Below are 24,631 nucleotides of genomic sequence, written 5' to 3' on the forward strand. Positions count from 1 at the left end.
ATCAGGCAGGAGAAAGAAATAAAGGGTATTCAATTAGGAAAAGAGGAAGTCAAATTGTCCCTGTTTGCAGATGACATGATTGTATATTTAGAAAACCCCATCATCTCAGCCCAAAATCTCCTTAAGCTGATAAGCAACTTCAGCAAACTCTCAGGATACAAAATCAATGTGCAAAAATCACAAGCATTCCTATACACCATTAACAGACAAACAGCCAAATCAGGAGTGAACTCCCATTCACAATTGCTTCAAAGAGAATAAAATACCTAGGAATCCAACTTACAAGGGATGTGAAGGACCTCTTCAAGGAGAACTACAAACCACTGCTCAATGAAATAAAAGAGGATACAAACAAATGGAAGAACATTCCATGCTCATGGGTAGGAAGAATCAATATTGTGAAAATGGCCATACTGCCCAAGGTAATTTATAGATTCAATGCCATCCCCATCAAGCTACCAATGACTTTCTTCACAGAATTGGAAAAAACTACTTTAGAGTTCATATGGAACTAAAATAGAGCCCACATTGCCAAGACAATCCTAAGCCAAAAGAACAAAGCTGGAGGCATCACGCTACCTGACTTCAAACTATACTACAAGGCTACAGTAACCAAAACAGCATGGTACCGGTACCAAAACAGAGACATAGACCAATGGAACAGAATAGAGTCCTTGGAAATAATACCACACATCTACAACTATGTGATCTTTGACAAACCTGACAAAAACAAGAAATGGGGAAAGGATTCCCTATTAAAAAATGGTGCTGGGAAAACTGGCCAGCCATATGTAGAAAGCTGAAACTGGATCCCTTCCTTACACCTTATACAAAAATTAATTTAAGATGGATTAAAGACTTAAATGTTAGACCTAAAACCATAAAAACCCTAAAAGAAAACCTAGGCAATACCATTCAGGATGTAGGCATGGGTAAGGACTTCATGACTTAAACACCAAAAGCAATGGCAACAAAAGCCAAAATTGACAAATGGGATCTAATTAAACTAAAGAGCTTCTGCACAGCAAAAGAAACTACCATCAGAGTGAACAGGCAACCTACAGAATGGGAGAAAAGTTTTACAATCTACCCATCTGACAAAGGGTTAATATCCAGAATCTACAAAGAACTTAAACAAATTTAGAAGAAAAAATCAAACAACCCCATCAAAAAGTGGGCAAAGGATATGAAAAGGCACTTCTCAAAAGAAGACATTTATGCAGCCAACAGACACATGAAAAAATGCTCATCATCACTGGCCATCAGAGAAATGCAAATCAAAACCACAATGAGATACCATCTCACACCAGTTAGAATGGTGATCACTAAAAAGCCAGGAAACAACAGGTGCTGGAGAGGATGTGGAGAAATAGGAACACTTTTACACTGTTGGTGGGAGTGTAAACTAGTTCAACCACTGTGGAAGACAGTGTGGCGATTCCTCAAGGATCTAGAACTAGAAATACCATTTGACCCAGCCATCCCATTACTGGGCATAAACCCAAAGGATTATAAATCATGCTACTATAAAGACATATGCACACATATGTTTATTGTGGCAGTATTCACAATAGCAAGGACTTGGAACCAACCCAAATGTCCATCAATGACAGACTGGATAAAGAAAATGTGGTACATATACACCATGGAATACTATGCAGCCATAAAAAAGGATGAGTTCATGTCCTTTGTAGGGACATGAATGAAGCTGGAATCCACCATTCTGAGCAAACTATTGCAAGGACAGAAAACCAAACACTGCACGTTCTCACTCATAGGTGGGAAGTGCACAATGAGAACACTTGGACACAGGGTGGGGAACATCACATACCAGGGCCTGTTGTGGGGTGGGGGGATGGGGGAGGGATAGCATTAGGAGATATACATAATGTAAATGACGAGTTAATGGGTGCAGCACACCAACATGGCACATGTAAACATATGTAACAAACCTGCATGTTGTGTACATGTACCATAGAACTTAAAGTATAATAAAAAAAAAATTCAATAATTGGTTATTGGGCCAAAAAGGACTTCCCTGTCAGTGAAACTGAATAGTTCTGGAGAAAAATGCTTTCTCAACTATACACCCATCAACCAGTAGAACCCACGCTTGGTTTTAAAGTTAAGGATAGGTTTACTTTTTATTACCCTTTTGCTTGGTTCGAATATTTCCAGTGATTTCCAGGCCAAATGTTTACTTTGTTCATCACCATAAAAAATACCCAAAACATAGATTATACCAGGGCAGTCTTCTAGTCGTCTAGAAATCAAATACTGAAACCCTAGGGAATCTGGTTCCATTCTTAGGCTTTATGTCCCATGTTGAATCCTAACAGCATTTGAAAGCCTACTATGTGCAAAACATTACAGGTTGTCAATAATTGCAATAGTAACATTGCATGTAAAAATATTACAAACTTCAGTGGACATCATGCACTATGGATACATATTCTACCAGAAGGAAGGCTGTTTTCATATTCTCTTGCATAAACTTGCTGCTCTAGCCTATGGACAGATTATTTCATCTTAAAAGATAATTAAAACAGAAAAAAAATTAATGGAATGTTTATAAACATATGCGATTGCCAATATGGTTTGTTGTTTTATTTTATGTTTGTTTTTTTCCACAGGAGAGCAGAGGAAAAAACTTACGGTTCATAAATGCTTAATCAAGTGTCGTTGATTCTCTAAAATTTCTCCTCAAAGATGCCTGGCAAAGTATCTCCAAGAGCTTTTAGCATTCTATAATCATGCATTCTGATTTGTTGCACTAAGGAAAAAATAAAATCTAGAATTGCTTAGACAGTAGAACTATTTACAATATTTTATAAAACTGAGCTATATTAAGTACAGTGTTATAAGGTGGTTACTATATTGTACTATTTAGTAGATACTTTCTGATGTCTTATAGTATATACCATTTGGTTTAAAGATATTTTGAATATATTAATTATAAACACAGCATTTTGCTAACTATTAAAATGTTGACCCTCAGATCCTTAGTCAAGATATAACTTTTACCATATTTTTCCTTTGAGGATAAAAGAACAAACCTGCAGTATTATTAGCTTATGTAATAAAAATAAAATTTTATATTGTTTTATATTTAAAAATATATGGAAATTGAAGTTTTATGTTAAGCTTCTCTAATAATCACTTTCACAGAAATTAAGCTAATAAATAAATGTTCAAAATGATTTCATATAAAACTGTAGCTCTGAGTTAATATGTACAGCTAATCATGTTTTAATAATCAGTTTGTTTCAACTTTTCATGTAAACATACTAAAAATTCCTGGAATGCAGATTTGAATAATTACACATGAATTCTTTTTAATTTTTTATTAAAAATGAAAGAAACACAGCTAAACTGTTTACAATGTACAAGGTTTGAAACGGCTATCCTATTCCTGTTAAAGCTTCATATTTAAAAATGTCTACATGATATGTGCTTGTACAAGGCTTGAGTATCAAACTTAACCACAAATGTGACTTTAGCAGCTTTATTGCACAATGATCCACATAACGCTGCATTATTTGCTTGGTTTAGCCTACATCATAAAGTGCTATTCATAGATGGGAAATTAACAGCCTGCTAAACACTGAAGTTCTCCATGATATGTGCTACTTGAGTTGAGGGTAAAAAGCTAATTTAATGCTACCAGCCTGAGTAACAGATTTCCATTAAAAATATAACAACAAGGACAACCAAAAAAAACAGGCCTAAAAGTTTTGATTACCCTGTTAATACATGTCAAAAGCATTCCATAAATGATTACTGCTACAATGCATAAAAGTAGTTTCTGAACATTTTGAACACAGTACTCAAAAAAAAAGTACTTTAAATAAAAACCAACTACTTGAAAGCAACACCTTTCAAAAACAGACACACAATTTAGATAGAATGTAATTCCTCAAATTAAAAGATATTTTAAAGGGTACACAGTCATTGTGATCTTAGTTATCATTTCTAAGTAATTAAATTTGTATTTTTACTGGCTTATATTAGAAATGCTTATTACCAATGAGAAATAGAAAATGCCACATAAATGAACAATTAAATGTTATAAAAATTTATAATATATGTAACGCTACTAAAATATATAATGAACTTTTCAAACATGTAAATATAAACCAGGAAAACCTGATATGTAATAACTGGGCCAAACATGAAAATCACAAAACACAGTAAGTGGGTAAAAGAATAAATATGACTTTAGTATCAGTCCATCTTTACCAATATATCTGAAAAATAATTCTTTGATATAAGAACAAATATTTTCACAGAATAAGAAAAACTGAAGATAAATTTCACTGAAAAAAAGTATATAAAGTGAGTTTAATGTGTTAGCTGAGAACTTTGTGTTTTCTGCAAGAAACCATGCTTACTACCCACACTGTTAAATGAGTGTTACAGCTAAGCAGACTCTTAAAATGTCCTTAACAATACAGTTTGTGGTCTTAACAAAACAAAACAGTAGTATTCCTTTTCCAGGCAATATATTTTTAATAGTTACACACTTTAAAATACATAATTTTCCACTTAAATATACTACCACTTTTATGGTGTTTTTCTTTTTACCTATCTAGAACTTTGTTTTCCTATTGAAAACAAATGCAAGACACAGTGCTTAGTACTAATTCCTATCCATAAGGCTTTTAAAAAATATCTTCTCTTAGGACATAAACATGATATAAAAATGAAAAATCAAACACAACACAATCATAATAAATACTTTTCTATCCCCCCCACCATAAGGAAAGTGTCAGCAACACCAGCTGACAGAAATAAATTAGATATCCTGTACATAAAGTAAAAGACAATCCCGTTGCAAAGTTAACCACTTCAGTATTAACTTGGAAAGAACATCTTCACTTTCATCATTTGTGAAAGGCAGAACAATGACATGGAAGACACAAGGCTGTTTAGATTTTCTGTATTTCAAGAAGAATCATACTCAAACACAAGTGGGGTGACAGAACACTCAGCGATATGTAATTAGTTACGAAGGTTAATGCTAAGGCATTGCTTTGTTTACAGTTTTTATCCTGAGTGACATCAGATGTTTCAACTACATGTCCTCTTGGTATTCCAGATATTTTGCTGTGATGGGTTCTTCAAGCTGAATTCCTCCACTGCCCATTAATGCAAACGCTGGATACAGTGTATGTGAACAGTCCACTTGGCGCTCATAAAGGCATTTCATCTGATCCATATCATAGAAATTTACTTTACCTTTATCATAGTCAAGGAAAATCCCAATACTTGTTGGCATAGGGAGAACTCTATTTTCAGGTTCATTAGAAGAAGGTGACTTGGGTATAAAAAATTTCTTCATGCCTATAGTAACTAAGGTAAATGGTTGTGAAGAATCAAAACAGGCATCCTCACTTCCACTGTCATGCCCACTGTCTTGCTCATATCTGAAACATAATACAAAGTATCTGTATCTTCAACCATAGATCTAATTATCTTCAAAACATTTTCACAGGATAATATACATTGATGTAAAGTTAAAATAATTTTTACATCAAAAGCTTTCTATTAAAACAAAATCAAAAACATAAAAATGACACATTGCAATTTAGAATTATACCACAGACTCAGCCCCAAATTCCCTGTCATTAAACACTGCTTTAGTCACATATACAAGTGAAACCCTAGAAAATCACTGATAATTTTAGCCTTCCAAAAAGTGAGAGAGCAGGCAGTGAAGGAACTGGTCAAATGTTCAATTTTTATAGCACACAATCATGTACAATGATGCACCACATAACATTTCAGTCAACAACAGACCTCATATACCACAGTGGTCCCATGAGATTATAATGAAACTAAAATATTTCAGTTGGACGCAGTGGCTCATGCCTGTAATACCAGCTGGGAGGCCAAGGCAGGAGGACCACTTGAGGCCAGGAGTTCCAGACCAACCTGGCCAACATGACAAAACCCTATCTCTACTAAAAATCCAAAAAGTAGCCAGGCATGGTGGTGTACGCTTGTAGTCTCAGCTACTCGGGAGGCTGAGGCATAAGAATCACTTGAACCCAGGAAGCGGAAGTTGCAGTGGACCGAGATAGCACCACTGCACTGCAGTCCCGGCAACAGAGCGAGACCCTGTCTTAAATAAATACATTCATTCATTCATTCAGTCATTCATTCCTATAGCTTAGTGACGTGGTAGCCACTATAAGGCTGTAGTGTAACCCATTACATGTTTGTGGTGATACTGGTGTAAACAGTGCTTAAAGTTGTTACACAAAAGTGTAACACATACAATTATGTACATTATGTAATATTTAATAAGTGACTGTTACTGGCTCATGTATTTATTATACAATGCTTTTATTGTTATTGTAGACTTACTCCTTCTACTTATTTAAAAAAATGTTAACTGTAAAACAGCCTCAGGCAGGCCCTTTAAGGAGGTTTTCCAGCAGGCGGCACTGTTATCCTAGGAAATGACAGCTCCATGCATGTTACTGCCCCAGAAGACCTTCCAGTGGGACAAGACGTGGAAGTGGAAGACAATGATATTGATGATGTTGACCTGGATAGGCTATTATGTTTGTGTCTTCATTTTTAACAAAAATGCTTAAAATGTTAAAAATTTAAAAAATTTAAAAAAAAACTTGTAAAACAAGGCTATAAAAAAAAAACTGGGGGGCCAGGAGTGGTAGCTCACGTCTGTAATCCCAGCACTTTGGGAGGCTGAGGAGGGCGGATCACCTGAGGTCGGGACCAGCCTGACCAACATGGGGAAACCTCATCTCTACTAAAAATACAAAAATACAAAACTAGCTGGGCGTGGTGGCACATGCCTGTAATCCCAGCTAGTTGGGAGGCTGAGGCAGGAGAATTGCTTAAACCCAGGAGGTGGAGGTTGTGGTGAGCCGAGATCACGCCATTGCACTCCAGCCTGGGCAACAAGAGCGAAACTCCATCTCAAAAAAAAAAAAAAAAAAAAATGTGTATCGATGTACAATGTCTTTGTGTTTTAAGCTAAGTGTTCCTACAAGAGAGTTAAAAAGTTTTTTAAAAAATTGAAAGTTTATAAAGCTAAGGTTAATTTCTTAAAGAAGAATATATTTAAATAAATTTAGTGCAGCCTAAGTGTATAGTGTGTTTATAAAGTTTACAGTAGTGTGCAGCAATGTCCTAGGCCTTCAAATTCACTCACGGGTGCACCCAGAGAACTTCCACTCCTGCAAGCTCCATTCATGGTAAGTACCCTATCCAAGTATACAGTTTTTTATCTTTTATAACAACATTTTTATTGTACCTTTTCTATGTTTAGATACACAAATACTTACTGTTGCATTAAAACTGCCTACAGTATTACAGTACGTGCTGTACAGGTTTGTATTCTAGGACCAAAAGATTGTTCCACATAGCCCAAGTGAGTAGCAGACTATTCCATCTAAGTTTGTGTAAGAACACTCTATGATGTTCTCGCAACAATGAAATTGCCTTGCAATATATTTCTCAGAACATATTCCTGTTGCTAAGCTAATACATAACTGTATAAGAAAATACAGGCCGGGCGCGGTGGCTCACGCCTGTAATCCCAGCACTTTGGGAGGCTGAGGCAGGTGGATCACCTGAGGTCAGGAATTCGAGACCAGCCTGACCAACATGGAGAAACCCCGTCTCTACTAAAAAAAATCAGCTGGGTGTGATGGTGCATGCCTATAATCCCAGCTATTTGGGAGGCTGAGGCAGAAGAATCGCTTGAACTCGGAAGGCAGAGGTTGCGGTGAGCCAAGATCACGCCACTGCACTCTAGCCTGGGCAACAAGAGCAAAACTCCGTCTCAAAAAAGAGAAGAAAATACAAAGATAAGATGTATGCCCTAAACCAAGGAATTACCAGGCTAAGTGAAATATATGAGCACAGTAAAATAATGCAAGAGAAAAAAAGTTCATTCTCATCCAAAGAACTCTATTTCCTGGTTGGGATTTCAACATGGATGTATGAAACAAACAATTATGAAGCTTTTTCAGCTTTATCATAAAACAATAAAAAACACATAAAATTTTGAAACATGTTCCCCATTTTTTTCAATATGCCTATGTTGCTTTTAAATATTTGGGATAATACTGCATCAACAATGTTTATTAGGTTTCTCCACTTCTATTTCTCATGTTATGAACTTTTTAAACATTAATACTAATTTTCTATCAAGTGGACATGTCACTATGTTTTACTGTTACAATTTTCAGCATTATATAAATTTTTCATCTCTCTACAAAAAGCTTTTCCTATCATTCAGATTGTTATAAGCTGGGATACTGTTCACATGAGTGGTCAAAAATTATTTTTCAAAGCTAGTTGACCTTACTCCATCTGAAAGAACTGAACTGTACAATCTTCATTAGTCAATCTCTTAAGAACCTGGAAGTCTTTTGCTGTGGAAATATGTCTACCATGACCCAATTTTGAAAAGGACTTACAGGAAAGTTTAAAGAAACTGTGTCCCATAAGAAAAGAACAACTTAATTGTGAAGTATGACAATCAGAGGCATTGTATTATATACGTGGGTAATTTTTATGACATAATTTAGGTAACATGTGAAAGACTTTCAAAATTTAAAACTGTGAAGCCATATCATAATCAAGAGATATCCAAAACAGATTTCCTCATGATATTAAAAAGTTACTGCTAACTCTCCTTATTCTGATTACAAGAATACCCAGCTCCTTTTCTCAATCAAGCCACAGCCAAAATACTAGAATCTAAGAAATAAGAAATGTATACTCCAAATGTAACAAAGCCGAATCTATTTTCAGGCTTACTTTTAAAAAATTATCAAATTCTAGATCAATACAAAAACCTACCTTGGACTAACTGCATCCCGGGGAGAACGGAGCCATTCTTGTAGTTTATCGCTAGAAGCAACTCCCACTTTTACCAGGTATGAATACGGTTCCACACGGAAGGCCCAGAAGTGTTTTCCTTTTGTAATGCCAGTATCTCCAATGATGTAGTCTAAGCTTGTGTAATAACCCACTTGGATGCGTTCTGCAGCAAGCAGAAGGTTAAATCCAGCTCTACTCTCGACACGGTCTCTCTTCAAGTTCAGCAGGAGGTGTTCATTATTATAGCCACATTTTTCATCAAAGAGAAAGCTGAAAACTAAATGAAGCTTAAAATTAATATCAGGCTAAAAATTATCATTGCTCTAGTTTGTTAAATCTGATAGGTTTTCTTACAGAAATTACTGAAAAGAGACAGGAAGTGGGAAGGAGGTGTCACACTACCCCAGACAACTATGACAAGCCAAAACCCAACTTAGCAATATATCTTACCCAGTATATTCTCTACCTAAAAATTTTCAGAAATCTCAAAACGCAGATGAAAATATTTTAAATATATGTGAAAATTTATACAAACAGCTCTTTGAAATAGAGATAGCAAATCTATCACAGGTATTTCACACTATTGAATTTGTTCTTCTATCTTTATTAAAGATAAAAAATAATCAACAGTTGTATATTTTCATAAATAGCTCTATATTTTCTTATTGTAAGTTTTGTTAATTTGGGACATTTTAGCTATTTTAATAAAGCTTTTTCTGTGTCAACTAACATGGCAGACATAAGAAACATGGGACAGTGTAAAAAAACAAAAACAAAAACACAGCTTTTGGGTTGAGAGAGACCTGGGTTTGAATCCTGCTCAAGCATTCAACTAGAGTTTGATCCAAACTTTAATTTCTTCATCTGCAGAATGATCATACCACTCCCATAAGTCTGTATCAACTCAAATATATTAAGCATAACATTGGCTGCTAGCCAATGAGGAAACAACCGAAAGTCCATCAACAGATGAATAAAGAAAATGTGGTATATACATACAATGGAATATTATTCAGCCTTAACAAGGAAAGATTTGGATACATGCTACAACATGGATAAATTTGGATACATACATTTGGATACATGCTACAACATGTATGGATAAATCTGGATACATGCTACAACATGGATAAATTTGGATACATGCTACAACATGGATAAATAAGCCAGATGTAAAAGGACAAATATTGCATTATTCCAGTTATATGAGATACCTAGAATAGGCACATTCATAGAGACAGAAATTAGAATCGAAGTTACTAGCCTCTGGGGACAGGGGAAATAGGAGTAACTGTTTAATGGGTACACGGTTTCAGTTTAGAATGAAAGTTAAGGAGATAAAAGTGATAGTTAAACAATACTGTAAATGTACTTAATGCCAATGAGCTGTATACTTAAAAACTGTTAAGATCATACATTCTATCTTTATTACACCACAATTTAAAAAATGACCCCCAGGCATCATAGTGCATATCTTTAGTCCTAGCTACATGGGAGATAGGAGGATTGCTTGAGTTCAGGAGTTTGAGGCCAGCAAAGGCAACAGAGTGAGACCCCATCTCTCTCTCTCTCCCTCTCTCTCTCTCTCTCTCTATATATATATATATATATTTTTTTTTTTTTTTTTAAACAGGCTGCTAGTAGCTGGGCATGGTGACTCACACCTATAATTCCAGCACTTTGGGAGGCTGAGGTGGGTGGATCACTTGAGGTCAGGAGTTCAAGACCAGCCTGGTCAACACGGTGAAAACTGGCTCTACTAAAAATACAAAAATTAGTCAGGCATGCTGGTCTGCATCTGTAATCCCAGCTACTACTCAGGAAGCTGAGGCAGAAAAATTGCTTGAACCCAGGAGACAGAGGTTGCAGTGAGCTAGTGAGCTGAGATGGTGCCACTGCACTCCAGCCTGGGTGACAGAGCCAGACTCCACCTCCAAAAAAAAAAAAAAAAAAAAGGCTGCTAGCAAACTACAGCCATTACCCACATGCGAGCTGACCATTCTTCCTAGTAATGCCTATTTTCCCGGCATGATTATTTGTGCTTGCTCTCAATCTCAAAAGTCTCCCAGTTTGCAAAATAAATTTAAAAGGTCACCCTAGTCATGTATCTTCTCTCATAAAAAGGAAGACAACTGTTAACACTTCCTCTCCTCCCTTCCCCTCCATTATGTGACTGAAAACAGCAGTTATGTCCAGGTTTTTCTTCCACTTTCAGGCAGAAAGACTAGAAAAGGAAGCGGAAATAGCATAAACCATAAAATACTTACTTAATACTTGCAAATTCATCCCAAAACTCTCTATTGGATTTGATTAAAATTTAAGAAATACAATTTTAGCCAATCTTATATGTTTGTATTCCAATTTTTTAAAAGCTACAACGTGCATCAAAAACAAACTGTGCTTTTCTATTTTGAACAAAGAAGGAAGAAAGGGGAGAGTGCAGAAAATATGGGTACATAAGACACTAAAAACAGGCAGGGGGCAGTGGACCTAAAATCCAATTAAAGGTATCTCTGAGGCAGTGACTGAAAGGGGAAAATGTTTTCCTGCTAACCAGGCTGAGCACAACTTTGGTTCTAAATATCCCTTGTTCATGGAGACATCATAGTGAACATCAAAGAACCTTTAAAGTCATTCTCATTCTATAAAAATCTTTAGATGTTCTATATGTGGTATCAGTGGTTTTTAACTTGGGAAGGGAGGGGGCGATGACTGGGCATAAGGAGCTTTTAGCGCGGGAGGAAAAGCTATTCATGTGATTCTAATATACGGCTTCCATCCCTATTAGCTGAGAAGTGCCAAGTTAGATAAAAAATCCAGACAAATCAGAATTAGGTTAAATCAAAATTATATTTTAGGATATTAGACCAATAAATTTTAAATATTATGTTTTAGAGATTTCCATAAACTAACCAAAAATATAGAATTATATATTTAAAACTTTTAAAGTAGCATTTTTGCTATTTAAATCCCAACTTAATAGCTCTGCTCACCCAAATTTCTTCCTTCCATGTTTTTCTCTATCTGACATCAGTTAAAACCTAATCCTGTTCTCAGCCTACAAGGTAAAAATTCAAGTACTCAGTTCATTTCTAAAGCCCAGCTGGGATAGAAGCTACTTTTCTGGAGTCTTTAAAAACAAGAGCTGCTTTCAGTGCAGGTCTACATGGAGATACTGACTAGTTTATTTTATCAAGGTCTCTTGCAACTCTGTGCTTTTTTTATTCCTGATATTCACCATACCTGGAGCTGGAGGAGTATGAAGAATCAATTCTCTGCTGCAAGGACTACAGACCGAACCCTTGTAAGCTCTTACTCTGAAAGCATAGGCACTACTATTTTCCAAGTCTTGAATTATTTTACTTGTTCCACACACTTCTATCTCATTCCATGACATTTCATCATCTCTACTGATTTTCCGATATTCAAGAACATAGCTATCAGCTTTATCCTTTTCTGGATGGTGCCAATTTATCAAGGCATTGTTATAAACTTTGCTCTGTTCCTCATTGATCTCTGGCACATCTATGCCTGAAAGAATTATGAAATAGAAAACAACATTAAAATATTGGCATTTGAAAACCAGTGTTTTTCCTCAATAAAATGACATATAAACAATATTTAATGATTTCTATACTGTCCAATAATTTTCTAAATTTATGATACTATATATAAGAAAGCACAAAAATTAAATATATTAAAATTTTTTATATATTTTATATTTAAAAGGTATATCTGTATTTGTAACCGAAAGGAGAAAGAAGAGGAAAAAAGAAAAAAACTGACTCAAAGCCACAAGTAAATTTTTTTTAACCACATGCTTTCTACCTGCTGAATAACAGCCCAGGACTTGGAATTTTTTTACCTATGTCCCCCCCAAACAAACTATTATTTTAATATTTTAAAACCTAAGTCTGGTAAGAATATCTAACTCTCAATGAATTTTTTTTTTTTTTTAAGACGGAGTGTTGCTCTGTTGCCAAGGCTGGAGTACAGTGGCATGATCTCAGCTCACTCCAACCTCCGCCTCCCAGGTTCAAGTGATTCTCCCGCCTCAGCCTCCCAAGTAGCTGGGATTACATGTGTGTGCTACCACACTTGGCTAATTTTTTGTATTTTTAGTAGAAACAGGGTTTCACCATGTTAGCCACGATCTTCTCGATCTCCTGACCTCGTGATCTGCCTGCCTTGGTCTCCCAAAGTGCTGGGATTACAGGCATGAGCCACCGTGCCTGGCCTCTCAGTGAATATTTTATCATTTCTTTGCATAGTTTATTCTGTAGCGTTGCAAAGCAAATTAATTTTTCTAAATAAAATCATGGTACATATTTTTGTAAGTAAATCAGAAACTAAAAAATACACATTAAAAGATTTTAACTAACTCAAAGGTAATTACTATAACTTTTTGTATAGATCTTGCCAGTATTTTCCCCCTCAAAGGTATACTACCTACATGGATATATCAACATTTCACTGTTTAGTTTTGGAAACAGGTTTCTGGTTTTTCACTAAAAATAAAATGATTCTAAATCTTTGTTCATATGCATAGTCCTTTCTGTAGAGCTAATTCCTAAGATTAACTGCTGGAAGCATATGCTAAGAACAATACACTATAAAAGCTACACGCACACATTTATGACAAATCACAGAGAAGGACATGAATAAGAAGCAGAAATCTCTATCCTCTCCTTATTCCCCAATGTATAAGCATGTCTGTGTATGCTGCATTTATACAACTGAATGTTATGCAGCCATAATGAGATCTGGAAAGTTATCCAAAATACATTTTAAAATTAAAAAAAAAAAGTCACAGAATAACAAATAGTATGCCCCCAACCCCATACTCTTTTTCTCTTTTTTTGAAACGTAGCTTACTAAAAAAAAAAAAAACGCATGTAGCAAAAAATGAGGGGAAGATTCATCAGCCAGAAGCTAGGTGACTACTATCCCATTCTCATCCATCTGTTTTAGTGGTTCCTTGCTATACAATGGTACAACCCAGGATCACCCACCCTCAGCCTCACCTTTCCAGCAACCATTTTGGGATCCACAGGGAGGGAGGACCTAGGACTCACAAGTAAGCAAATATCTATTTGTATGTACACTATTCAAGCACACATTTTGGAAACACAGTATAGTGTATGAAATACAATCAGCATTTTAAGTGATGACAAATATCTATTTGAAAAAATAAGATAGTCATAATAAATAAGTATCAGATTCAGGTACAGATTTGAAAATGAGGTCACAGTAATCCTTCAGAGTTTTAAACTTTTAACAAGACAAATTTCCTTGTATTAATGTACAAATCTACAAATCTGCACCTATAAAGTAATTATACTATAAATATATCTTTCTAATGCTCACCATCACTAGAAGAGAAATCTTAGGGAGAGGAATGAGGTGAGAGAAGAAAAAAAGGCAAGGAAGACCTCCCTGCTAGGGAGTAGCAAGATACAAACATAAGCAAGTGTTATGGGCTGAACTGCATCCTTCCCCAGTCCCCCAGAGCCCACCCCTCGCCCCTGGAAATTCACATGTTGAAGTCCTAACCCCCAGTACGTACCTCAGAATGTGACTGTATTTTAAAACAGGGTCTTTAAAGAGGAAATTAAATTAAAATCAGGTCATTAGAATGGGCCCTACTCCAGTATGACCAGTGTCCTTATAAAAAGAGGAGATTAGATCACACACACACACACACACACACGGAGGACCATGTGAAGACACAGGGAGAAGACAGCCATTTATCATTTATCAAACAAGAAGAAAGGTTCAGAAGAAACCAACCCTGCCAACACCTTGATGTCCGACTTCTACTCTCCAGAAATGTAAGAAAATGAATTTGTTTGAGTCACTCAGTCTATGGTACTTTTGTCACTGCAGCCCAAGCAAACTAATACAGCAATGTAAACAGCCTGCAGATTCCATCCCTAGGCTTCTGTCCGAGAAACTCACATACACTTGCCCAAAAAATTCTGACAAGGATGTGCGATACGGCATTGCTTATAAAAGAGGAAAAAAATGGAAAAAAAAGTCTCTCAGTAGGAAAATGATTTATTTACTTATGAAATACTGTAAACAGTTAAAATATTGCTTTAAACCAAAATTTCATATATTAACAAATATTTATGTTAATTTTCTAAAAAGCAATTTACAAAAATACATACAACATAATGCTATTTATGCAATGTTTAAAAACACACAAACTAATGGAACATGGTTTTTGTGCATAAAAATAGAGTTTTAAAAACATACATAGGATATGATTTCAGGATGCTATAATAGTCCTGGGCAAGTGAGATGCTGCTTTATAATGTCAAATTTAAGAGAACTTGTGTTTTCTTCCACACAAATTCAGACAAAAGAATGAGGTTTTTGCCTTCATTAAAACTTACCACTAGAGAAAAAGGATAATTCTCCAAGAAGTTCTGTTTGTTTAGAGGTATTAACAACATAGTCTTCAAAAGAAGTCTGAGCTGCAGGTCTAAAGCTCTTCAAAGATTCTGTGGCTTTCTGTATTCTGCAGACAGATATTTTATATGAAAATGATTCTTTAAGAAGGCAAATCAGACTAAATATCTGCAACATGATTAACAAAATAAAACCCACACTTCACTCAAAATTAAAGTTAAGAATGAGGCAAGATGTACCTCACATTAACACAGCATTATGGACCACTCAGAGCTAAAGTGAGAATACACAGCAGCATTTAATAACATTGCTCAATAGGTTCTAAAGTTAGAAGTAAAAGAGAATACCTGAGGTGGAGCTGCTTTGCTGTCTGCACAAAGCAAGACTGATCCGTCTCCTTTAGCACTTCTTGAGCATATCCCACAAGTCCACTGTTCTCTAGAAGTCCCTGGTACTCTTCCATTTGAATCTGAAATTTGTCTAATCTTAGTTTCTTAGATGAGTCAATTGCTTTCAAAACAGATGATTTCCTCTCTTCCAGAACTTCAAAGAGCTTTTCAAAATGTGTAATTGCGTCTTCTTTAGCCCTCTCTCCATTACACTATGAAAAAACAGTACCTCCATTACACTAAGATAAAACAAAGAATCGCCTCTTCTGCTAAACCCAAATGGCTTTCCACAAAGTTCTGCATAATTACATTTCATCTATGTGATGACAACATTATCAAAATTCGATAAAACCAACCTAGATATTATAAAGAAAAAAGTTTCATCTGACTCCAAAATTTTCAGAACAATATTTTGGCATCAAAAACACTTAGCAAAGAACAACTGACAACTTTTATTCAGATTTACTTTGTAATTTTATAACATTGTACTTCCTTAAGCTTTTCATCTCCAAAGTCTGGCTATAAACAATTTAGTCAATTAAATAAGAGAACAATCTTTCAGTGGTATATAAGGGAATATGAAGGAAAAATGAACTAATTTAAACAAAAACAGGAAAACACAATTACAGAGCTTTGAATTCATTTCAAACTCAGAAATGTTTTCACCCTTTCTACGCTACTCCAACTTTTTAAAAAGTTGTTTTTGCTTTTTTGAGACAGAATCTTGCTCTGTTGCACAGGCTGGAGTGCAGTGGCGCAATCTCAGCTCACTGTAACCTCCGCCTCCTGGGTTCAAGTGATTCTCCTGTCTCAGCCTCCCAAGTAGCTGGGACTACAGGCACGTGCCACCACGCCCGGCTTTTTTTCCTTATTTTCAGTAGAGATGGGCTTTCACAGAGTTAGCTAGGATGGTCTCAATCTCCTGACATCGTGATCAACCCCCCTCGGCCTCCCAAAGTGTTGGGATTACAGGCGTAATCCCCACCACGCCTGGCCTAAAAAAGTTTTCAGCCACAAAACTCTAAAATATGACATTCTTTACTAAGATACAAAAATAAAAGTATCCTCTTCACATTAATATAATTTAATTATAATTAAATCCTGACTTAGCTGTGTCACCATATGCTAATCATTTCACTTTTCTTTCTGTTTTTCTCTTCTGAAAATAGGGGATAAGAAAAACCATTTAGGTTTTTGTGAAGAGATTTTAAAAGGTTCTTTACATAAAGTATACACCATAATGTCACATACTGTAAATAAACATTCATACAAACTGTCATAAAATGACCCTAGTGTTTGCCAAACATTCTGAATTCCTATAAAATCAGAGCTCATGATTTTGAGAAGACTGGCAAACACTCCTAAGCACTTATTATAACAGACTCACAGACAGCAGCCAACAGAAAAAAAGTCTTCAAGAACACTCTTTTTTTTTTTTTGAGACAGTCTCTCTCTCTCTCGCCCAGGCCGGAGTGCAGTGGCGCGACCTCGGCTCACTGCAAGCTCCGCCTCCCAGGTTCATGCCATTCTCCTACCTCAGCCTCCCCAGTAGCTGGGACTACAGACGCCCGCCACCACACCCTACTAATTTTTTTTTATTTTTTTAGTAGAGGCAGGGTTTCACCGTTAGCCAGGATGGTCTCGATCTCCTGACCTCGTGATCTGCCTGCCTCGGCCTCTCAAAGTGCTGGGATTACAGGCGTGAGCCACCTTGCCCGGCCTTTTTTTTTTTTTTTTTTTGAAACAGAGTCTCGCCCTGTCACCCAGGCTAGAGTGCAATGGAGTGATCTTGGCTCACTGCAACCTCCGCCTCCCGGGTTCAAGCAATTCTCCTGCCTCAGCATCCTGAGTAGCTGGGATTACAGGTGCACACCACCACAACAGGCTAATTTTTTTGTATCTTTAGTACAGACAGGGTTTCACCATGTTGGCCAGGCTGGTCTCGAACTCCTGACCTTGTGATCCGCCTGCCTCGGCCTCCCAAAGTGCTGGGATTACAGGCATGAGCCATTGTGCCTGGCTAAGAACATTCTTAAAAGCTGACAATATATGGCAGAAGTGTACTGTGCATTTTCCATTGGCTTCCAGCCAACACCTATAATGAAAGGAAATTTTTTCCAGATCTCCTGTTTCCTAACCCCGACAGCCACATATTTTTAAAAGAGAAGGAGCAGAAGGTAGTGGCATTTTGATAGTATTTCACTGACAAATCACAACATTCAACTCAGAAATATCATTATAGATTTTTTTCCATCTAAGTATAATTACAGATAAAAAAGACAGTGTCACCATTATCACTAAGTAAATGTTGAGAACGGAGGCAAGTTATATAGCTTAAAAAAAATTCTTATTGATAAGCCTACAGATACAGCTCAGGCAAATGATACAAAACAACTCAATAATGTCCCCACTATCCCAAGGAATCAGTGTCTACGTGAATACTTGACACCTAAGTTCCTCAATTTTTAACCTATTGATGACAAACCCCAAAACAGACTCTGGGTCTTTATTTCAGAAGTGAAGGGCAGCAGGACTGAGAGGACCAACAAACAAGGCTATTAATAAAATGACCACAGATGCAACACTTGAAGCGACCTGCTAAGGTGATCATCTGCTTTGTGTTGAGACAGTCTGTCACTTAATCCAACAAAAATATGAAAAAGAAAACCCCAAACTGCATGGAAAAATGACTGACTTAGGGTGGTGAATCAGTAAAGATCAGGAAAATAATATTAAAAACAAAAGCACTGCTGGTAGTGGTGTTAATTTATGTGATTTCTCAATAATTTTAACCTATATTGGAAAAAAATTTCTTCAAGTAACAGTGTCACACTAGCTGGGATATTTTTATATTTAATTACTAAAAATCAGGAGTAATGGCTCAACTTTGTTTCAAATGGAGAAGAAAAGTGTACAACAAAGTCAATGAAGAATATCTGGACTTTTAAAACAACCCAATCCAATCCCCTTTTACTATTATTTTTAAAATGCTGTTATCTTTTCTACTTTTTTATTGAAACATAACACACAAATGGAAAAATGTACATGTAAGTATAAAGACTAATGAATCTTTACCTACACACTCAATATAACCAGCATCCAAGAGAAAATCCAGATTAGATAAAAGAATATTACCAGTATCGCAGAAGCATCCATATAACCTTTCCAGACACTAACCTACCCCTCCTCAACTCTAACATCATCCTCTAGTTTCACCTTTTTTGGTACTTTTTAGAAATGTAATCACATAGCATGTATTCCTTTGTATCTGGCACCTTCCTTTCAACATTATTGCAAGATTAATCTACACTGCTGTGTGCGGCTGCAGATCATTCATTCTTATTGCTATTTTTATTCTACTGTTAATGGGCATGTGGGTAGATCCCACTTTGTGACAATTACAAACAAAGCAGCCACCAACATTCTAATATATGTCTTTTGGGGAACATATATAGGGTATACACTCAGGAATACCGGAATTTAAATAAACCTGGCCCAATCTGCATACAGTGCATTTTCCAATAGTGATCTATTCATTTTTAAAAATATAATAAAAATAAGTAAAACCTATCATTTCCCTTATGTTACTATTAAATACTTTTGAGATCCTGTTAGTTGCCACACAAATCGTCATTTTTTCCCTCTGTGTTCCAGTATCATTTAATCACCACCTCTATCACAGAAGTGACCACACAACATTATAATTCATTTTTTACATTTGTTTCCATAGCCCCAGAAAAGCAGGGGTGAAATCTAACACAACTTTGTATTCCCAGCTCATATAATACACTCAGGATTTTATGAACAAATAAATGAATGTCTAGATAAAATAACAATAATTTAAAATATGCAAGCTAGTTTATCACTTACCTCTGTTTCTTTCATTAACAAGTTTAGTTCAGATATTTGACTCTTCACCTGGCTTTCCTTACCAATAAGGTAATCAATATCCTTTGAAAGCTTTTCCTGTTGAAACATATTCATAACACAAATGGACAAAATGGGAGTTTAGCAAAGACTTTGCAGAATTTTTTTTTTTAATTACACAGGACTCCTCTTCTACAGCCTCTGATAAACAGATAATAAAATCAACTATGGCAATTATCATTATTAACCCAGAGTAAACAGTTAATGGCCTTAGGCACAGAGGGTCAAAGGATGTATGAAAGATTAGAATCAGTTGGAAAAAAGAACAAGGCAATAATGGTTAAATTAGTCAAAACTTCTGAATATAAAAATAGTACATTTTTATTGTTTCGTTATCATTCCTAGAGCTCCTGCTCCTAAGGCTTCTAAGTAAATGGAAGAGCAGCAATTCAAATAGTTTTGTCTTCAGATTTTATAATTTACTCTCACAAACACCCACGTGCACACACACACACACCTATACACAATAGTAGCAACAAAGAGACTTCCAAAATAATACTGACAGTCCATCCCAGCCTATTAAATAATTACACAATAATGAAAATACAGTTTTATAAAAATAGGCAATTTCCAGAGCTCATTGAATAATCTCTCTGTAAGGCAGACCTTTTTAAATAAGTATAGTTTCTTTCCCACAGAAATACCATCAGAGGTTTTGGTGAGATCCCTGGTCTTGCCCAGAAAACCTACTCTGAAATACACAAAAACCAAAACACAAAAGCCCCGAAACACCATGGGGTAAAAAGTTGTAACAGAAAAATGTATTGAGAGTCTAAATAAGAATAAGAACATCCAGAAAACGCCTTTCAAGCTGTAGCCCTTAAAGGCCAATCTCAGCATTTCAGGCTCAGTTACCACCGATGACTTGAAACGAAAAGGGTGCTCAACAAGAGGGCACTATTAAACACTAAACACTATTCCACAGGCTGAGAGGTATGTCTCAGCACCAAGCTGAAAGCAAAATGGCAATTCTGATAATACCATCCCTAACAGGCCTATGTGGAGATCAGAAGTACTAGGTGCAACGTGGGGGTACTCTTTTTTAACTAGGGTAGCAATAAGATAAATTTGGCCATTTAAATTGAAGTAAGGCTTAGCTGTATGATAGCAGCTTAAATTAGAACTACAAGATAGGAAAAGATAAGTTAGTTGACTCAAAGAGGTAAGGACCAGAGAAGAATAGATGGCAGAATTCAGGCGCATGATGTAAAAGCACCACACACTCTGAGTTTTAATGCTCAAAGTATCTGGCCAACTATACGTTTATCAGAGAATAGCTTTTCTCTGAGACAGCTCCAGTCATAATAGTCCCCTCAAATCTAGCCAGTTTGTTTTAAAAGACTAGATCAGTTTTAACCAAGAATCAGAATGTCCATTTATTCACAGGTCTCCAAAAAGTATATGTACCACACACTGAAAACAGGCACTGAAATTAAAATGTAAAAAGACAAGGCTACCTCTAACTCCTTTAGATAAATCACGACCCCAGTTCTTTAGGAACTAATCAGAAGCTAATTTCTCAGGGACTTCAAAACTGCTCAGAAGCTTTCCTCTGGATCAGTGGCTCTCAAACACTAGTGTATATCAGAGTCTCCTGAGGGCAAACCAAGAACCCTGAGGAGACGCAGCTGAGTCCAAGGAGGCCAGTTGTAAGGCATGTACCATAGGTTGTAAGGCATGTCCCTGACACTGTTGTAAAGAGAAAGAACTCCAGAGACACAGTCTCCCTTATATATTCAGCAGTCCTCATCAACTCTTGTGTGTGAGGAAACTGTCCAAGCCCAGGCAAAGAATCACCCTAAGGTTCAAGGAAACAATCCTAGGAGCTTACACAAGGCTGGGAAGAGTGCCTGTTCCCCATCAGCCAGACAAAAAAAAAAAAAAAAAAAAAAAAAAATCTCAAAATTCACAGGGCATTGAAAAGAGTAATCAAAGGCTTTAACTTCAATAATCAGATAAAATTAGCCCTTAGAATTAAATGCAGTTCTGTCCTGCCTCACAAAAGACCCAAACATTTCCAAGTAACTTAATCACATACTCAAAGAAGATAGCATTTGTAGGAATACAAAACTATCCAATAACTGGCAGTCAATCAAAAATTACCAGGCATGCAAGGTAGCAGAGAAATATAAACTCTAATTAAAAAAAAAAAATCAAAACTGACCTAGTAGTGAAACAGATGAAAGAATTAGTAGCTAAGAACAATTATATAATTATACCTGTATTCTGTATGTGCAGAGTAGAGCACAACATAAAAATAAAATGCAAAACACAAAACAGTTTCCATATATGCAATAAGGCAGAGGCAAAAAATGCATACACATATTGTTAAAGAGAGGAAAGAAACAAAATGGGTAGTAGGTACATAGATGATTTCTTTTAAAAATATTGTTTAAACGGAAAAAGAATAAAACAAAAAGATAGTAGTGTACCGCTGCCTGCTTTGCTGTTGATTATGAAATTTGCAAGTTTTAAACATCATCAATAAAGCTAACACAAAGGAAGTAATTCAGGTTTCTTTTTTTTTTTTTTTTTTTTGAGACAGAGTCACACTGTTGCCCAGGCTGGAGTGCAGTGGCGCAATCTCGGCTCACTGCAAGCTCCGCCTCCTGGGTTCACACCATTCTCCTGCCTCAGCCTCTTGAGTAGCTGGGACTACAGGCGCCCGCCACCATGCCCAGCTAATTTTTTTGTGTGTATTTTTAGTAGAGATGGGGTTTCACCGTGTTAGCCAGGATGGTCTCGATCTCCTGACCTCGTGATCCGCTGGCCTCAGCCTCCCAAAGAGCTGGGATTACAGGTGTGAGCCACGGAAGTAATTCAGTTTTAAATGGTAAGCGTGCCACCAGAATGAACAAAATACTAATTCTATAGGCAAGAAATAAGAATCAAGTGTCTTAATACAGCCACAACCCTTTAAAGTATGTCAATCCTACGTATACATCCATTATCATAGACATTGGGCTCATTTGGGTATCATGATGAAGTGTCCTTCATCGTTCTCTCTTCCCCCAGAATTCAGAGCTAATACAACGTACGTGTCAATATATGCTGGGCCTTATCAGTACCACAAATAATTGTTGATCAGAAATACTAACAACCTACTATTAGTAGGTCACTAAGTAACACTTTAACTCATTTTAGTACAAAAGACACCATATAACACACCATGATTTTATAAATGAAAAGTTAAAGGCATAAAGTAAAGTTACGAAGAATCAAAATTCTGTTCCAAAAATAAGTCCTACCTTTAAGGTTTTGTAGGCACTGCTCATAGTGGTTACACGGTGGTTGGCATGATTACCACCCAACTTACACAGATGGCAAACTGGCCTCCTACATAATTCACAGTACATGTTTATTCTCTCTGTTTCATGTTCTGGGCACATTAAAATCTATTGAGTAAAGAATAAAAGTGTGATTAAAGATCTAGGTTTCGAGTAATCTGACAAATTATCAAAATACAAAGATTTGCTTTATAAAATCACTAAATAAAGCCATTTAAATGAATATGAATGTAAAAAGAAGAATGGTTGATATACCACATGAAAATTCTCTATATCGGAATTACTATTTTTCAGTTGAGGGTTCAAATGATTAATATGTAGATGTTGTCTACGGCCATACCCCTCTGAACATGCCCGATCTCGTCATAATATGTAGATGTTATTTCTCCAAAACTTGTTAAGAGTTTCATTCCTATCAGATTCAAATGGAATGAACACTTAACCAAGTTAGAAAGGCCATCTGACCACACTGATAAGGCAATTCTTAATGATCATAGTCAATATTTTTAATGAAGTACCATAGCAATTTATGAGACTCATGGCCTCAGTAACAGAAATCTGTTGCTAAAAGAGTCTCTGAAAACTTTATAAGCTTCTAGATGTGTTTCCTTTTACAAATTAATTACAAATGCACTGACCAAATTTGGAACTGTTTTCCTGATTTGATTGTCTACCTTTTTATTTACTTTGTAAACTATTATCATAGAGGATTAAAATCTATCGAATAACATAAAATTTTATGTAAAATAACTTTTCATTTGAAAGAAAGGGGAGATTCCTTTAAGTTAGTATGTTAATAAAATCAAAAGTTGTTAAAGATTCCAATAGATTAGATTTTAAGCAATTGTAACTTGTCTGATAACTTATAGACATTTTTTTCTTTCTTTCTTTATGAGACAGAGTTTCGCTCTGTCGCCCAGGCTAGAGTGCAGTGGTGCGATCTTGGCTCACTGCAACCTCCGCTCACTGCAACCTCCACCTCCTGGGTTCAAGCAATTTTCCTGCCTCAGCCTCCCAAGAAGCTGGGATCACAGGCATGTGCCACCATGCCCAGCTATTTTTGTAACTTATAGACATTTAAAAGGAACAAACAAAAAGTACAATATAGAAAGTCCTAATACCAATATATAAGTTCAGGAGAAAAACAATTGGAAAAGGTTTCAAGGTTTTCAGCATGTCCAAGTTTCTACATCCCCAAAGCCATTACATTTAAAATAAAATACAAAGTTTGTCCATCTGCAAGAAATGATCAAAAGAACTCAAAGTTATAGGCAAATATTCCATAGCAATAAGGGACACCATTTTGGACACCGTTTTAAAATTTTACTATATTGAGTAGCACTAACTACCGGAAAAATGAAATGTTTCTCAGTATAACCTATCCATCTTTCTTTGGTCTTCTCTTATCAATCTTTTATTATATTTATAAATAGAAACTGTAAGGCTATGCTCAAAATTTCCTTAAATCTTTAATTCACAAAGACCCAAGCCTAATAAAATTCATTTAATCAAAGGTTATCTCATGGTAGAAATCAATGTAATCATTTAAAAGAAACATTAAAACATGAGGTTGAAGTCACAAATTTTTAAAAATTGATGGCCTTGAGCATTTAAAATGAGGAACATAATATAGGATTAAAAGCTATCTGATGAATCTACTGCCAGACTGACACAGTTTGAGAAAGGACATTCAAAATGTGATAGCATAGATTGCTTTTGCCTTAATCTACCAATCCTTCACTATTTAATATA

At 35.9% G+C, this 24,631-nt stretch overlaps 1 protein-coding gene across 3 annotated transcripts in view; it reads right to left on the reverse strand.

The window, feature by feature from the left end:
• Nucleotides 1-3,329: 3,329 nt before the first annotated feature.
• The window catches only part of TRIM36 (tripartite motif containing 36), a 56,799-nt gene continuing 35,497 nt past the window's right edge, over nucleotides 3,330-24,631 (reverse strand). For all 3 annotated transcript variants that reach the window (XM_003259846.2, XM_003259845.3, XM_030817830.1), the window contains exons 4-10: nucleotides 22,841-22,987; nucleotides 19,536-19,631; nucleotides 15,624-15,877; nucleotides 15,261-15,385; nucleotides 12,106-12,393; nucleotides 8,842-9,139; nucleotides 3,330-5,426 (exon numbers count right to left, since the gene is read on the reverse strand). In XM_003259846.2, the coding sequence (XP_003259894.1) occupies nucleotides 5,075-5,426; nucleotides 8,842-9,139; nucleotides 12,106-12,393; nucleotides 15,261-15,385; nucleotides 15,624-15,877; nucleotides 19,536-19,631; nucleotides 22,841-22,987 (1,560 nt within the window). In that variant the 3' untranslated portion in view covers nucleotides 3,330-5,074. The remainder of the gene's footprint in view (nucleotides 5,427-8,841; nucleotides 9,140-12,105; nucleotides 12,394-15,260; nucleotides 15,386-15,623; nucleotides 15,878-19,535; nucleotides 19,632-22,840; nucleotides 22,988-24,631) is intronic.

The sequence above is a fragment of the Nomascus leucogenys genome, chromosome 2 (genome assembly GCF_006542625.1).
Source record: "Nomascus leucogenys isolate Asia chromosome 2, Asia_NLE_v1, whole genome shotgun sequence".
NCBI classification, from domain to species: Eukaryota; Metazoa; Chordata; class Mammalia; order Primates; family Hylobatidae; genus Nomascus; species Nomascus leucogenys.